General features: G+C 45.0%; 2 protein-coding genes across 2 annotated transcripts in view; one reads left to right on the plus strand and one right to left on the minus strand.

Annotated features, from left to right (window-relative positions):
• Nucleotides 1-11,932, plus strand: part of STXBP3 (syntaxin binding protein 3) — an 88,308-nt gene extending 76,376 nt beyond the window's left edge. Inside the window, exon 21 of the mRNA XM_025189409.3 lies at nucleotides 11,780-11,932. The gene's annotated coding sequence lies outside the window, so the exon portion shown is untranslated. The remainder of the gene's footprint in view (nucleotides 1-11,779) is intronic.
• Nucleotides 222-17,986, minus strand: part of AKNAD1 (AKNA domain containing 1) — a 28,435-nt gene continuing 10,670 nt past the window's right edge. The window contains 12 exon segments of the mRNA XM_089780558.1: nucleotides 222-371; nucleotides 3,639-3,786; nucleotides 4,857-4,941; nucleotides 6,592-6,678; nucleotides 8,158-8,185; nucleotides 9,438-9,538; nucleotides 9,618-9,740; nucleotides 11,866-11,978; nucleotides 12,425-12,566; nucleotides 13,725-13,825; nucleotides 17,071-17,177; nucleotides 17,812-17,914. Coding sequence (XP_089636684.1) covers nucleotides 222-371; nucleotides 3,639-3,786; nucleotides 4,857-4,941; nucleotides 6,592-6,678; nucleotides 8,158-8,185; nucleotides 9,438-9,538; nucleotides 9,618-9,740; nucleotides 11,866-11,978; nucleotides 12,425-12,566; nucleotides 13,725-13,825; nucleotides 17,071-17,177; nucleotides 17,812-17,914 — 1,288 coding nt within the window.

Here is a 17,986-nt window from a genome sequence, read left to right on the forward strand (position 1 = left end):
GGCTGAGGGAAGTCTACTGTCCAGCCATTCTTCACTAATAGATATTACAAGTTTCAAGAGATCTTGGCCTATACACTGGGCTCTCCAATTTGTTCTTTTGATCTTAAATTGTTGCTAATACCACCCGCAGGAGGTCAGCTGTTCTTAACTTTTGTGCTATTTGTTAATCCACATTTTTTTTACAGTTAGAGTTCTGTTTCTACATTTTAACTGATACGCATTCAAATGTTTGAAATGGACCAGTTAAACTGCTTACTTCGATGAGTTTTGACTTTAGCTAGATCTTCTGCAACTACTTGCATCATTCGCTCCGTAGTTTTCTTTAAACAGGTTGCAGTCTGGATGGCATGATCCAAAGTAGAGTTTAAAATCTGTTGGACATAAAACATATTGTTGGATAGTTACTTACTTTCTGTGATAATATACATACTTTAAAGCTTAATGTTCCAAAACACAAAGAATGGGAAGGGACATTCAATAATTCTACCCTCAGTATTTTAAAAAATGCTGCAAGTTGGGTGTGTTTGGTTTTGGCCAGGGGAGGGGCTTGTATTCTTCTGTGTGTAGCCCATCCTATAGTCACCTATAAAGCTGTTTCCAAGAAAGTTATGCAGAGTTGGAGAAGAGGGTGTGTACTGGAGAATACCAGCTTTGGGTTATGTCACTCTTCCATAGCATAAAGAAGGGTAGTTTTCAGACACTAATAACAAAAGGAGGAGGATTAGTAAAGGCTAATGTAGCCTCCTTATTCAAGAGGTGCACTATACTAAACAGTGGGCACTAACCAAACCCCCGTACCATCATCCAGACCCAGACCCGTCTCCAGTAGCTAGAAAACAAGCCCCTGCCCTCACCGACCACCAGCAGCCTACAGAGCCAGACCTGAGTGGTGTTGCAATTCCAGATAGCAAAACAGAGAAGGAGCTGGGCAGAGTCCCATACCACAGCAGTTGCCACTGTGGAGCAAGCTTGCTCTAAAATTGACCACCATGCCTCCTCTCTGCACCAGACTCAAAGAAGTGTACATTGGGCTTTTTGATTTCATGATTTGTGTGTGTGCAAATATACTCATGAAGCCATACTAAAGCCACTCCTGAAGTAATGTGTACAATGTTAATTGCAGTAAACATTTGACAAATGTTCCCTGCTTCTGTTGCTTAAAAAGCTATTGTATGACATACCCACCATTAAGACACAGGGACTATGTCTAGACTGGCATGATTTTCCGCAAATGCTTTTAACGGAAAAGTTTTTCTGTTAAAAGCATTTGCGGAAAAGAGCGTCTAGATTGGCACGGATGCTTTTGCGCAAAAGCACTTTTTGCGGAAAAGCGTCCATGCCAATCTAGACGCAGTTTTGCGCAAGAAAGCCCCAATCGCCATTTTCACTACCTGGGCTTTTTTGCGCCAAACGGTTCTCAGTTGTCTACACTGGCCCTCTTGCACAAAAGCATTTGTGCAAGAGGGCTTTTTCCCGAACGGGAGAGTCATTGTATTTGCGCAAGAACACTGACAATCTTACATTAGATCGTCAGTGTTCTTGCGCAAATTCAAGTGGCCAGTGTAGACAGCTGGCAAGTTTTTCCGCAAAATCATCTGTTTTGCGGAAAAACTTGCCAGCTGTCTACACTGACCACTTGAATTTCCGCAAAAGCACTGATGATCTCATGTAAGATGCTGCTCCTGTTCAGGCAAGTCTTTTTCCGAAAAACTTTTGCGCAAAAGGGCTAGCGTAGACAGCAGAGATTTGTTTTCCGCAAAAAAGCCCCTATCGCGAAAATGGTGATTGGGGCATTTTTGCAGAAAAGCGCATCTAGATTGGCCACAGACGCTTTTCCGCAAAAAGTGCTTTTGCGGAAAAGCATCCTGCCAATCTAGACGTGCTTTTCCGAAAATGGAAAACTTTTCCATTAAAAGCATTTCCGGAAAATCATGCTAGTGTAGCCGTAGCCCCTGAGAGTATCTAAGATAATACTTTTTGTAGTTCTGCAGTGCTGAGGTTAGAAAAATATATTCTCAAATGACATTTTTAAAGTCTGAAACATCAATTATCTTGATTAAATGAATTCCTTAATTGCACCAAAATGTGTGTGGAGAACTAGAACATTTTGGAAGGAACGGAGACCTAGTTAAGCATTTGAGAGCTGAGGAACAGGAAAAAGCAGCAACAACCAGAGCTCTTGTGAATATCTGGTTCAAAAAGAGAGCCATCTGACTGAACCTGATGGTGAGAGTAGGCTGCTGGGGGCAGTAGTTGAGAACTTGGCTGTGAAGGATATGGTGAAAAGCTGAGTAGAGACACACAAGCTGTTAATAGGAGCCAGCAGTTCTCTAGTCGAGAAGCATGGTGCATCAGCATTTATGGACAATAGATAGGACAACAGAAAGGGGCCCTGAATGAGATCTGACAACGTGACTGAATTCTGGCACAAGGAAAGGTATGGATTGTAGGGACTAGAACTGAGGCCATTCAGGTTCACACCCAGGAGTTTACATAAGACTAGCCCTATAAAGTATCCTTTTTCCCACTGCATCAATGTGGTATTTAGGAACCACCCAGGGCTACTGTCTGGTGCATGAGGTGTCTAAAGTGTGACTGCTCTTTAGCTTGTGGTACATAAATCAACAGCTGGGATGGGATCTCTGCTCCAGGTTTATCCCCTTTATTTTGTGTAAAAGGACCCCTAAAATCCCTGTATCTACAATTGCAGGTGTTGCAATCAGCAGCTTAAGAGTGCCTTCCAAGGGTCTTCTCCCAAATCCTAGGGTAGGAGGTATGCTGAGGGAGAGAGAGGTGTGCAGAGGGAGAAGATCTATACATAGCTTATTGGAGATTGTGGATATCCCAGAGAGACTGCTGTAGTTTAGACAGGCCTCAAGGGCTGTGCAAATTACACTGTAGGCCACAAAGCAGCCCTAGATCAGGGAAATGCGAAAGTGGCTTACAGTCACCTTTGCCTCCTATCTACCTAAGTAGCAAGTTCTGTGCTTTGTATTTCAGGACAGGGTTACACTTTCTGGAAGATTAGCACTGCGGTGATCAATCCTCTGAGGGTCAATTTAGTGGGTCTATTAAGGAGGCACTAAATTGCTGATTGCATTCTTGTAGACTCTGGTACTTCAATGGAAAGAGAAGTATAAGGGGAGTAGTGTGCACTGGTGACTCTGATACTGATGCAGAAGCAGCAACCAACTCTCCAGGAGCAGGGCTGCAGGTGGGAGCCACTGATACAGAGGCAGCAGCATGGTGCAGCAGCTGGTGCCTGCTGGGAGCGTGTAACCACAGAGTTTTTCAGCAGTTACGTGTTTACACATTACCCGCATTTTAACATCCTAAACGGGAGTCGATGGGAGATCTTCTCCCTTCAACTTCCATCAGTGGCGATCCCGTGGCAATTCTGTCTAAGGTATGTGAATTCCAGCTACACTATTCACATAGCTGGAGTTGTGTGCCTGAGGTTGACGTTGCACCATAGTGTAGACCTGCCCTCAGAAGCAGCACCCCAAAAGGCACTGAATGCAAGACAAGTTAAAGTATAATCATTAGCATCTATTCGTAGGATTTTCAAAAGTGACACAAAGTGGGACTTGTTGCTTCTATGTCACTCAAGCATTTAAAATCACAATCTAAATTCTTACCTTTGTGTCAGTATCATTGGTCTGTCTGTTTCTGATACCTATCATTGATTTACTTTCATAAACCTTTCTGCTAGGTAGGTACTGAGGTGAAAAGATAATTGTATCATGCATCTTTGAGCAGCAGGTTTTGGGAATCTCTAAGTTGAATCTAGAAGGTAATATATAAAATTAACAAAAATATTTTATAGTTACAAAACAAAAAATGTGTGTAAACAATTTGTGTTCATGGTCTATAACTTTTTAGCATCCTTGTATCCTAATTTCAGTAGAGTTCCTCATTTTTTGTAATCAAAATATAACTGCATAGTTAGTATGACATTTATAACATATGTCTTAGTCACAGACAAACAAACCTTCATTGAAGGGGCAAGGAATCATTGCAAATACCCTCACTAGAACTTACTGTCTGCTCTGGAAGGGCCAGGGAGAAGCTTTTTATGTATTTAATTTTTTTGCCATCTTCCCTACCTTCACACATTGTTAACACTGTAATTAAGAACCTGCCCTACTTCAGACACTCCAGATATCATTTAATATTCTTAACAAGTAAAATAAAAACATTTCTGAGATAAATAATGGTACTGCAATATCAGTATTGTTACAGAAAACAGGGCTGTCACTGCCAGGCTTGTTATCTGGAATGATAATGACACATTTGAAAAGAGACTTCTTGATTGGATACTACACTAAGGGTATCTCTACACAGCAATGTTATTTTGAAGTAACTTAGTCCACATCTACACAGCAGGCAATTACTTTGAAATAATGTTGAAATGCTGTTAAGCTGGAGGATTTCTTACTTCTTACTCCTGTAACCCTCTTTGTACAAAGAGTAAGGGAAGTTGGCGGAAGAGTGCTCTGTTTTGAAATAAATGCTGTGTAGATGCTCACAATTTGAAAATAAGCTATGCAATTGACGTAGTTCAATTTGCATAGCTTATTTTGAGGTAAGCCCTGCTGTGTGGACATGCCCTAAGAGAATTGGCTAAATTTCTAGTTCTTCCATGATAATTGAAAAATCTCATAAAATCTGTTCAAAATTTACATTTACATTATATAGTTTACTTTTATTAATTACTACTATTTTAATATGTATTATAGTATTACATATGCATGGAGTTGTGTCCACTTACGACATCAGTGATTTAGGCCCACGCTATCGTCAATAATAACATTTTCTGTGGTAATAATTTATATAAAGCTACTGGTAACACTTACTTGTCAGAAAGTTCATATACAAATTGCTCTGGTTGTGTACTTTTACAAACACTTTTGGCAGCAATTTTTTTCTTGAATGAAGAAGCTGAAATTTTGGAGTCCATAATTAAACAAAATTTAACAGATACATAGAAAACTATACTTTCTTGTTTTTAGTACAAATGACAGAATTGGCTGGTGTGTATGATCAGTTACCGTGGATAACTACAGTAATGGAACAGACAAATAGGCATGGAATTACATAACACAGTAATTACACATAACATTAAAAGATCAGAGACAGTTCTTAGGTATGTTACCAGAGAGTATCATACAATCTTGATGCCATACTTCCCTATGAGGTATAGTTAAATACTAAATATTCTTCAACCCAAGGTGAATTTTAACAAGATCTTAGGATCTTTTGCTAACTCAGCAGCTCCAGTCAATGGGATCACTATAGAAATATCTCCACTGAAAATGCCCACCCTAGTTCTAATTTTCATTAAAAAAAATACAAACAAAAATATTCAGAAAAGTATTTCTTTACTAAATCAATTTAACAAATGAACCCAACATTCTTTAAACATGCTGTGTTGCCAACTCATAATTTTATCATGTTTTTATCATGATTGCTGTTTGTCTTAAAGCCTTGGTTGCAGAAGTTTTTTTGAATACTTGAGAATCTCAGAATTCACTTAAAAGTTACCTTTTAACCCTTTTAATTGTGGAGAACAGAATGATAGTGTGACTTAAGTGCACCCTTAATGCTTCAAAATCAGAAGACAAAAGAACCCAAATTGCATTTTAAAAAATCTCAAGCATTTTCAGGGTGACCTGACTCATAATTTTTAAATATTTGATGTTGGAAATACTGTATGTAAATGTCATCATCATCTGTAGGAATAAATCCTATACTGCACGATTGCTTCAGAAAACAGATTTGAGAAGGATAATAAATCCTGAAAAGACTAAAGACAGAGAAGGAGGAACACAGTAAAAAGGTCAAGAGGAAATTTAAATAAATGGCAAGGAAAGAAAGGCTAGAGGAGAAATATCTTGATCCGCCTCTCTTATTTTTTCCCTAGTCTTTTCTTCTTCTGTCCCCAATATACTTCATACATCTCTTCTGCCTTTTATAATGTGTGCTAAGTATCAGCTGTGGAAGTCAGGCCTGTCTCGTTAACAGCTCCCTTCCCTCATGCTCTTTATAGAGATATAAGAGGTCCCCTAAATATCAAACAGGAAAATGGAAAGGTGTGCCCATATTTTAGCAATTTGAATAAGTTAATAATGTTTGGAGGTACCTACTCACTAATTGGAAGTTATACCAGAGAGGGAAAACCATCCTAGATTGTTACTGGTTATCAATGTGACATTCTTTTCCAATGTACTATGAAATATCAAAGTACATTTAATTGGTAGTCTATGTACATAGCTTGTAAAGCATTGTGGAATCCTGCATTGAGGATAAAAAATAGCCGAGCCCTAGATGCCTCTCTCAACCTCCCCAAGTACAATGTTTGCTTCTCATATCATCATTCAGCAGAGTTTCGGAATATTGAGCTCTCTTCCTTGCTTTCCCCTCCTTAGCCAAATCCATTCCTTGTTCAGATCAGACTTCCATTTACTGTTGTACATTTCATTCAACTGGCTATAAAACATGTCTTTAATAAGCTTGCACATGATCTCTAAAGCATAATTGCCAAGCAAAATATTTTAATACAATAAAGACTGATAGTTTGGGCTCATTTACCAATATTATCCTTATCAGATTCCCTGATACATTTGTTTCTTTGACAACTAGTACAGAAATTTGCATTCCAATCTCTGTATTGTAAGGCTGCTGAGAGAGCATACTATAATTACAATTTTGCAGTATAACAATGAATACATTAGTACAATGAAACACACAACATTTTACTTTCCAATTAACACGTACCAATATTAGCTAATTTATATTCTCTGGCACTGTAAAACATGCACATACAGACTGTACCTCCCTTAACTGGGACTCTTTGGTCCGGCAACATCCGTGGTCCAGCAGGACCAGGGATGTTCCTGGACCACAGAGTCCAGGTATAGGGAGGTCGGGACATGGGGTAGGAGCGCAGCAGAGTGGGGGGGAGGGAGTGACTCACCTGAGAGCCTCATGTAGGGAGGGACACAGTGGGGCAGGCGGAACAGCAGAGAGTTCTCCCTGTGGCTGGGAGGTATTGGGTCGGCAGTGGCCGTGGAGCTTTGGCCCCGGCCGCAGCCAGGGAACTCCAGCCCTGGCCATGGAACTGGGGTCCAGCAGTGGCGGCGGAGCTCTGGGTGTGGAGCTTGGGGTCTGGGAACGGCTGCAGAGCTCCAGCCTTGGCTGCAGAGCTCCGGCTGCACAGCTCCAGGTCCAGCAGCAGCAGCTAGGGAGCTCCAGCTTGGGGAGCCATGACTGGGCAGGCAGCAGCGGTGCCGGGCTGGAGCCCTACCCAGGGGCAGCAGGACAGTGTGGACCATATTGGGAAGGACCTCCCCTGGTCTGGCAAATCCCTTTGTTTGGACCCGGCTAGGTCCAAGGGTGCTGGATGAGGGAGGTCTAACCTGTTCCATTATTTCTATTGTATGCTGCGAAACTGAGGCAGATATTTGAGAGACTTTGGAGGCTGTTGCGGGTGCTCAACATTTCTGAAAACTAGGCTCTCTTTGACTTGCTGAAGGTAATACAAGATAATGGCAGGGGTAGCACAAGAATTGAGGAATTCTTGTTCATTTCTCTAGACCACACTGCATGGGTGGTCCAAAGCAAGTGACAGCTAGCATAGTGCTACCTGCAACTTCAGTATTTTGAAGACGTTGGTGGAAAATTGGAAATGTCATCCTGCCCCAAGTGAAAACTGGACAGTTCCACTGTGGATGTAGCTTTGAAACAGAAGAGTTAGTTCTTCAAGTGCTGGTCCCTATGTGTATTCCACATATGTCAAAGAGCCTCCAGTTACATTAAGTAATTTCCATTTACAAATGGGAGTAGGTGTGTGAGCCCAAAAGATTCTATTTTGTTACAGAATTCTAGTTTGGCACTGAGCATGCATGCGTATCCTGCAAGTACAGAACTACATGGACAGAACTCAAAGAGCAACTCGCTTGTGTGCATAAATCTTTGGATTTGCCAATCTTTCCCACTCTCGGTCTATATACTATGCCAGATTTGTGTACTGGTGTAAGTGTAACTCCATGGACTTCTGTGGCCCTTCCCCTCAATGCTGGTATGTGTAGGTTGGCTTTGTGCCATACAAAGCTTAACTTGTGGCTTGTAAACTTTTCTGCAACACACTATACTTATGAGTTGAACTGAGGTTTTTATTTCTACACTAGCCAATTAGCCCGTCATAAGACGGGATTTTCAGATCTCTCCTCCACGTCGGTCTTCTCTCCTGAGCCTCCGGTCTCTCGCTCCAGGTCTCTTTCTCTTTCTCTCTCTCTCTCTCTCTCCTGCTGCCTCCCCCCTCCCTCTCAGTTCTCCTTTGCCCTCTGCCTCTCTCTCTGTCTCTCTCTTTCTCTTCTCCCCCTCCTGCCTCTCACTCTCCCTCCGCGCTCCTCTGTCTCCATCAAGGATGCTTGTCCAGGCCCTGTCCCCTGGCCATGTACGTCACCGCCCTGCCCCCGTGGCTCTTGGCTGATTTCTGCGCCACTCAGCTGGGCTGCTGTGGGGGAGCAAGCAGCACAAGTGGCTGTTTGGGCCCTGTGCTCCCCATGCAGCATGGGGGTGCTGCTGGGGACCGCGGTCACCAAACAGCTGCTTGCGCTGCTTGCTCCCCCCGCGGCGGCCTGGCTGAGCGGTGCAGAAGTCAGCCACGGCAGGAGGCGAAGGACATGACTCAGGCAGCAGTGCCGCCCAGAGGGAACAGCCAGGGAGGCAACAGCGCTGCCCAGAGGGAAGAGCCAGCATTTCGGCATTAGAGTCTCAGACATTGGGCTACTATATATATGACTAGCCAATTAGCCCGTCATAAACGGGATTTTCAGGTCTCTCCTCCATGTCAGTCTTCTCTCTTGAGCCTCCGGTCTCTCGCTCTGTGTCTCTCTCTCTCTCTCTCTCTCTCTCCTCCTCCTCCAGCCTTGTCCTCTCCCTTTCTCTCTCTCTCTCTCTCTCTCTCTCAGCTGTCCTCTGCCTCCTGCCTCTCTCTCTGTCTCTCTCTTTATCTTCTCCTCCCCCTCCTGCCTCACTTGGGGTCCACGGAGCCCAGACGACCGTTTGGGCTCTGCACTCCCCGTGCTGCATGGGGAGCGCAGAGCCCAAACGGTCGCTTGCACCACTTGCTCCTACACGGCAGCCTGGCTGAGCAGCGCAGAAGTCAGCCGAGTGCCACGGCGGGAGGTGAAGGGGTGTGGGGCGGTGACATTCACAGCCAGGGGGCAGGGCCTGGAGCCGCTGTCATGCTGCACATCACCACCCCGCCCCCTTCGCTTCCCGCTGTGGCGCTCGGCTGACTTCTGTGCCACTCAGCTGGGCTGCTGAGGGGGAGCAAGTGACGCAAGCGGTCGTTTTGGCCCCACACTCCCCATGCAGCACGGGCCGCCCGGAGGGAACAGCCAGCATTTCAGCATTACAGAGTCATAGACATTGGGCTACTATATATATAAGGTGCAGGACTGAACGAATACTTTATAATTCTCAAGTTTAAACCAATCTTTGTTTCCCCAGCTGCATCTCCAGCTGAGACCTGTAAACAAGTGATATAGGCAAAATTACACTACAAACATTTTCACATACACGTTTTAGTAGCTATGAAACCACTGTACCTTTGCTTTGTTCTTTTAATCCTGCTCTATGTGATTTAGAATTTTTAGTCCTGTGTTCCATAAATTCATCATTGTGTGACTTATTAAAGGAATCACAGAATGAGATGTCTTCTGTATCACTGCCTAAAAAATTATATCAAAGAGGTCTTAAATACATATTACAGTTCAGAAGCTTAGTGCTGCAGCTCTATATCTAGCTACCCACCAGGCTTCCAGCACTCTAGGATTTGAGAACCTCACAAACATTAATGAATTTTTCCTCACAACATCTCTGAGAAGTATTATCTCCATTTTATAGATGAGGCACAGAGAGATGCAGTGATTTGCACAAAGTCATAAAGGAGGCCTGTGTTAAAGCTAGGAACTGAACTTGGATCTCACAAGACTAGTTTCCTGACCTAGGGTAAATGGTCCCAGACCAGACTCAGTACTTTTTTCCTTAAAATCACTGAAGGCTGGACCTTCCCCTCCAGAACCAATGGAAAGCAAGAGAATCACAAAAGGGAGTGGAGGAGAGTGTGGCCCTCATTTAACAGCTTGTAATAGGTGATGCATATAATGGTACAGATAACAGAGTGAAAGGTACCAGTTCCCAATATGTATCTAAATGGAAAGGCATCACAGAGAAAAGAGGGGCAAAAGAGAACCCAGAATTCAGGTGGGACGAGCCCACATGCTCTGATTTGAAATCAAACCCAGAAACAACTCATACCTTTCAAGTCACACGTGGAGTGTACCAATCTTCACTGCACCACAGTGGGAGGCTATAGAGCAGTGGCGGGCAACCGGTGGTCCACAGGCCATAGGCAACCCATCAGGATTACATGTGTGCCCCATATACCCCCTCTCTGCCCCTTTCCTCCAGAACTCTAGTGCACTGGAAACCTGCACTTACCTACACCTCCCTCTCCCTCCCAGCACTTCTGGTGTACCATAAATCAGCTGATTCACACCAAAAGCGACGAGGAGTCCTGTGGCACCTTATAGACTAACAGATTTATTGGAGCATAAGCTTTCGTGGGCAAAGACCCACTTCGTCAGATGCATGTAGTGGTAATTCCAGAGGCAGGTATAAATATACAGGCATAAGAAAGGAGTATCAATCAAGAAGCTTCAGGGGGTAGCCAAGTTAGTCTGTTTGGGTATGTCTACACTACCACCCTAGTTCAAACTAGGGTGGCAATGTAGGCAACCGGAGTTGCAAATGAAGCCCGGGATTTGAATTTCCCGGGCTTCATTTGCATCTCGCCGGGCGCCGCCATTTTTAAATGTCCGCTAGTGCGGACTCTGTGCCGCGCGGCTACACGCAGCACGGACTAGGTAGTTCGGACTAGGTAGTTCAGACTACCGTTACTCCTCGTTTCACGCGTAGCCGCACGGCACGGAGTCCGCACTAGCAGACATTTAAAAATGGCGGCGCCCGGTGAGATGCAAATGAAGCCCGGGAAATTCAAATCCCGGGCTTCATTTGCAACTCCGGTTGCCTACATTACCACCCTAGTTCGAACTAGGGTGGTAGTGTAGACATACCCAAACAGTTTGGGTTAGTGCACGTGACTTATTTCAATCTTGCGGCTCACTGAGACGACAGACTCACTAGCCTTGGTTGCCTGTCACTGGTGTAGTAGGGCTGACTGTAGGTAACACTGCCCATTGTCCCTTCTCTGTCCCCAGAGAAGTTAACTTCTGGGGGGATCTGGGAGCTGCCCTGCTCAATGGAGTATAGGACATCTTTGGCAGTGTGGCTCTGATGGAACTCTGCTGTTAAGGAGCTGGGGAGGCCACAAGGCCATAAAGTTTGAAGACGGCATTTCCACCCTCCTTCCCATCAACAGACTGGTGGGAAATAATCTCAACGGGGATGCCAGGCACGGATTGTCTCATCAAAATCCTTCCTTTTTTCAGGGGGAGGAGATACTCTGACTCAGAAATGCTGAAACACTTTAGAGGTCACATGTTCTAACTATTATCAGGTATATGCCAAATTTGTGAGTGCATTAGTTAGCATATACAAAAACCTGCACATGCATGAACAAAACAGAATTTTGTACACACATGGAAATGACATGGGTGCTTTTTAGAAAACCTGTTTGAAACTGGGGTCCTATTAGCCTAGTCAGTAAAGTTTGGTAAATGTTCACTAAGATCTTCATTCTCTACAGATCTTGTGAGATGACATCAAAGTGCCATGAGGACTCAGTAGTAATTAAATATGCAGTTTTGGCCATTGTATGCAATCTCTAGATACGAAGGTTAGTACCTGACAAATCTAGCTCCACTGCTTTTTCCTGAATGAAGACCGAATATCTTCCACATTTTGACTTTTCATTTTCAGTTTTTCTGTTCTCTGTCTTTTTATTTCTACATGTTAAAAACAAAAATATTACTAGATCTGAATTAAATGTTAGCAATTGTGGGAAAAGTTTAAAAAAACTATGCCATTAATATTGCCAAATTATTAATTCAGGTAAAGCAATTTATTCATAATAGGAAATATATCCATGCTAAATAGTCTGATCTTGGGAAAAAACATATTAGACCTTGGATTATAGCATGGATAATGGCATTAAGACCCTGATTCAGCAAAGCACTTAAACACATGCTTAAAGTTAACCTCACCTTTGTTCAGCAAATAATTTAAGAAATCTTATGTGTGTGTTTATAAACATGTTCATACATGAGCACTGACAGGCACAATGGTCTGAAGGAGACAGTTCCCCTCTCCCCCCCTCCGCCTGCACTATTTTGAAGTTTGTTGATGTTTTGTGTTGGCTTGGAACTTAGAGTGATAGTTAGCACACACTCACCTATTGACAGAACAGGAACAAAATTCTTTGTTTGCATTTTTTGAGCAATGTATTTTCCATTTGGGATGTAGAATAGCATCACATGAATTTGAGTAGTTTTCCATCCTCCCACAAAAACTGTCTGAGGGATATGCTATATTTCCTAAAATGATAGGGGAAAAAAGAATTGGATAATTGGTGAGTTCCACCTGAGTTATGGAATGACACAAATCTATTTTATATTTGAGACAGTTTGTCTGTCTGTGTGTATCCATCTGCTCGTTCAAGAACTCCTCCTGAACAGTGAGAATACCACCAAATTTGGTATACAGTAGGGATGTTAGATAGCAGGTAATAGAATAGTTGACTAACTGCATGAAATTTTGGTGGTTAGTCGACTATTCTACAGTCCCTGGGGTCAAAGCCGGCAGCCAGTGCAATACAGCTCCACTCCTGGGGAGCTCTCTACCACCCTACACTGCTGCCTCTGTATCAGAGGCAGCAGCGCAGGGTGGCAGGCAGGAGCTGGTCCATGAGGGGAGCCAGCTTAAAAACCAGCTCCCCTCATGGACCAGCTGCCCTGCCGCTCTGCACTGCTGCTTCTGATACAGAGCGTCCCGCAGACAGAGGCAGCTGGGGAGGCTGCTTTGTGGCACGGCAACAAGTCCAGGCTACTGCAGACAGAGGCTGCTCAGGCAGCCCAAGCTAGCTGTAGACAGAGGCTGCTCCAGCAGCAGCCTCTGTCCACCGGGAGCTCAGACCCCTCCTGCGAATAGGGACTGCTGTCCAGGGTTCTCTGCTCGGTGTCCCCATCCAGTCTCCTTGTTTTAAATCTATGGCCCCCTCCCACCTTGATCCTTTTTGTCATTATTTGTCCCCCGACATTAGTTGAACCCTGGGTCTAGTCATCCCTCCCACAAGGCTGGAGGAGGGACTTTGAGAAGTGGGCAGGCTGTGCCCGCCCACCCCTCCCATGGTTTCAAATAGGCGAATAGGGACTGCTGCTGCGAAGCAGCCTCTGCCCGCAGCAGGCCCAGGCTCGCCATAGGTAGAGGTTGCTCCGTGGAATGGGCGTCTCATCTGCTCCCAGCTGCTGTGGTGAGAGGGGAATGGAGTAGTCCTCTCTTTGCAGATCAGCCTGCACACTGAACCCCTCATCTCTAGCCCCACCCCGGAGCCATGATTTCAATGAAGCATATACATTTTCATTTTATTTTCCAAAAAAACAAAAATGGAGTTAAAGACCAATGCAATGCCCAATAAATCTTCTAGTTATTGATTACAATTGAAAGAGTCACACAGCATTTTCTCTTGCTCCTACCTTGCTCCTGATGCACATTTAGATTAATAATTTTGCGGTCTAAATTGCATACGTTGTAAGGCTTGGCTTTGGATGAGCTCATTTGCCAAAAGTTTGAACTCCTGAATAAACAAAACAGCATATTTTTATCACATTAATGTTTCTGTAAGTAAAACAACTAAACTTAACACTGAAGATCTACACAAATGTATCTTTTCCCTTATGTTTGACACTATTCAGACAAGTAAATGCCATTTTTAATCTGGATGCTGGATTTTGTCTCCACTGTTGGTTGTAGAAGTAATTTATGACCAGAGTAGCTGACAGAGTTGCTGGGGCCCTAGGCAGGGAGTGTGTGGGGGCCTGGTTCTGCACTCCCAGAAGGGGCAGAGTCTTGGGCAGAAGAGACGGTGCTGGGGCAGCCAGCCCTCAGCACCACCCAAAGCATGTTTCCCCTCCAGGAGCAGCCTGAGGTGGGCTGTGGCAGCTGGTGCCCCATGCGGAACGCGCGATTGGCGCCCCCGCCTGCAGGGCCGTCAATGGACTGATGTGATTGGCGGGCACCCCGGGTGCCTCCGTGACGTCATCATTGGGTTCCCCGGGCGGTGGCACCCTAGGTGGCGGCCGAGTCCGCCTATAGCCACGGGCCACCCCTGTTCCCCTCCCCACACCAGTCCTTAGAGCCTCCTGGAGAATGTTTCCCCGCCACCAGCCTTCAGCACTGCCCAGAGCATGACTCCCTGCCCCACCGGCCCTCAGCACTGCCCAGAGAGTGTTTCCCCTCCCCACTAGGGTCGCCAGATGGTTTCAACAAAAATACCGGGCACACTTGACATTACATCACAATCTACATTACATCTCATTTAGAAAATACCGGACATTTATATTTTCTCAATTTGTTTCCCGAACAGAAAGCTCAAATACTGGACTGTCTGGGTCAAAACCAGAGACCTGGCAACCCTACTCCCCCCACCAGCCCTCAGAGCCACCTGGAGCATGTTTCCCCTCCCCTCACCAGCCCTCAGAGCCGCCTGGAGTATGCCACCCAGCACTCTGGGGCAATTTAAGGGTCCTGGGGCTCCAGCTATTGCCGCTGTTGTACTAGCTGCAATGGTGGCCAAGAGCTCTGGGTCCAGGGTTACTGCCCCCTTTGGCCCTCCCTGTTGGCAGAACTGTTAGGGTATGTCTACACTACAAAGTTAATTCGAACTAGTGAAGCGCTTAGTTCGAACTAGGTAAACCTCATTCCACGAGGACTAAGCCTAGTTCGAATTAAGGGCTGTGTAGCCCCTTAATTCAAACTAGTGGGAGGCTAGCCCTCCCCAGCTTTCCCTGGTGGCCACTCTGGGCACCACCAGGGAAACTCTTCTGCCCCCCTCCCAGCCCTGGAGCCCTTAAAGGTGCACGGGCTGGCTACGGTGCCCGTGCCAGGTGCAAGCCTGCCAGCACCCAGCCAGCAGACCCTGCACCTGGCACGGTTCGAGCCAGCCATCTGATGCCCCCCAGCCTTCCGCCTCTTCCCGGGACCAGGCTGGTGGCTCTCGGGAGCCTGCCCAGGACCGCAAGAGGCGGGCACCCACCTGGTCTAGTGCAGACATCGTGGACCTCGTCCACGACCTCCGCACTAGGCACAGGAAAGTGGCTGTCTAGGGCAGGAGAGCTGCCAGCCTGGCCACCCAGGAACAGGTGTGCATGAAAATCAAGGTGGTCCACTGAGACCCCCGACCCTGAGCCCTGAGCTTAGAATGGCCGTACTGGGTCAGACCAAAGGTCCATCTACTCCAGTAGCCTGTCTGCCGACAGCGGCCAACCCTAGGTACGCTGGAGGGGATGGACTAAAGACAGTGACCAAGCCATTTGTCTCGTGCCATCCCTGTCCAGCCTTCCACAAACTTTGGGCAGGGACACCATTTCTACCCCCTGGCTAATAGCACTGCATGGACCCAACCTCCATGAATTGATCTAACTTCTCTTTAAACTCTGTTCTAGTTCTAGCCTTCACAGCCTCCTGCAGCAAGGAGTTCCACAGGTTGACTATTTGCTTTGTGAAGAATAACTTTCTGTTACTAGTTTGAAGCCTGCTACCCATTCCTTTCCTTTGGTGTCCTCTAGTCCTTCTATTACGGGAACTAATGGAGAACTTTTCTTTATGCACCCTCTCCACACCACTCATACTTTTAGAGACCTCTATCATATCCCCCCTCCGTCTCCTCTTCTCTAAGCTGAAAAGTCCCAGTCTCTTTAGCCTCTCTTCATATGGGACCTGTTCCAAACCCCTGATCATTTTAGTTGCCCTCCCCTCTCCCAGCCTCTCTCTTCCCCTCTCCCACCTCCTTTTCCCAGTCTCCCCCACTTTTGTTCAATAAAGAGAGATTCTATTTTTGAACACGTGTCCTTTATTTTGTACATCAGGAAGGGGGGCTAGGGAGGGGTAAGTGGAAGGAGGTGAGGGAGGAATGGGGTATGAGCCCCCGATGGGGAGGACTGGGCTGGCTCTGCGGGCTGCTCGGGGTGGAAGTTCTCCTGCAGCCCCCTGATTGTCCCCTCCCCCCGGATGGCAGCCTGCAGCAAGTGCAGCCAGGCTGATGGCCGAGTGCTGTGATATTCCGAGTGTGGGCACTCAGGGCACTCCAAGCCAGGACTGCTTTGCAAGCGGGGCACCCCTGAGAACTGTCTGTCCGGGGTGGGGGTCGGGTTCCTTTAAGCACAGCCCTCGGCTAGCCTGAGACAGCAGCTCCACACTCTAAGTCCTACTCTGATGCCCTGCCGGCACTGCTTCCGGCCATCCTTAACCTCTGTTCAGGGTCCACTCAATGTGGACATGCTGGTTCGAATTAGCAAAACGCTAATTCGAACTAGTTTTTAGGTCTAGATGCGCTAATTCGAATTAGCTTAGTTCGAATTAACTAATTAACTAAGTTAGTTCGAATTAGCGCTGTAGTGTAGACATACCCTCACTGACTTAACTTGTAGTTAGCATGGGGGACATTCACTTCTGTGCAGAGGGCCAACACAGGATCTTTGCTCTATTTAAACTGTCAAAATAATGTTTAAGTGGAATTTAAGTGATGTAATAGGCCTAGTGTTGAATAGGGTTGAATTTCACTGAATGAAATGCTGTCATAGAAGCCACAGACTTATTTTTAGTGAGGCCAGGATTTCATCCTGTGTGATTTATTGCCTGTGTAAAATGTAAGGGCACAATTATGGTTTCTAATCAGATCTTTCCATGTTCAAAGACAACCAGCTTTACTTTGAGTTGAGCCTACCATTAAATTTCAGAGTCAAACATATATCCATGAATGCATACACTTATTTTGGCTGTTTACAAGTGTTTTTAATCTGTCAAATTACATAAAGCACTTACCCTTTTGGGTTTTCTTGATCACTGTTAAGTTTTTCATTTAGTATAAGCTGTTTATGGGATTCCTGACCTCCAGCTCCATTGTCTGCCTCAGGAGGAAAGAAGCACTGCTGTACCACAAATCAGAACATAAGATTTTTATACACTTATTCACATTGTGTATTTCTCAAGAAATATAGCATGTCACACATGCATTTAGATATAATTTTTCTGTCTTTAGCAATGCTTTTTCTCACTTTATCATCCACTCCAAAGGCTATGTAAAATGGACTGCACAACTTCTGCACATTATCCCCATTCTAGAGATAAGAAAAGTTAAGACACAGACTAAATGACGTTATTAGCATAGGTTTAAGAGGATTTGGCATGGATTCATGGGTTTTTTTCCTCATAGCCCTAAACAAGCACAAATGATACTATTTAAAATCCAGTAGTTGTCTATGCAACAGTTTCCAGAACAGTTCCTCTCAGACTCAAACCACATTATGAACGCTTCAGAAGTTTTGACACCCACATCGATAAACCTGAATCATCTTACTTGGCATTTGTACTGCAATGTTCTGACATACTGTGTATCTCAGCAATGACAAAGGTTGAGTCAGTCTGTTGTACAAATTTAACATTGGGTCAGAAACTTAATATTGGAACAGTAGAATATAGTTTAATATACATTATCACATTGGATAAAATAAACAAACAAGCTCATCCAAAGGATTCAATTATACATGAAAATATACCATGTACCATTTCATTTGACGAGTGCTTATTTGCTAGCAGTTGTGCTTTTTCCAGAGGCTCCATTCCTCTTACAAAGGCAGATGCATCTCTTTTTTGTAATACCAACTGGCTGAGGAAACAGCAATTTTTATTTTAAAATACAGTTTTTAATACGTAATAGCAAGATTATTATCATGTGTCT

This window comes from Pelodiscus sinensis, chromosome 9 (genome assembly GCF_052426305.1).
Source record: "Pelodiscus sinensis isolate ZL-2025 chromosome 9, ASM5242630v1, whole genome shotgun sequence".
In the NCBI taxonomy this organism is placed as follows: Eukaryota; Metazoa; Chordata; order Testudines; family Trionychidae; genus Pelodiscus; species Pelodiscus sinensis.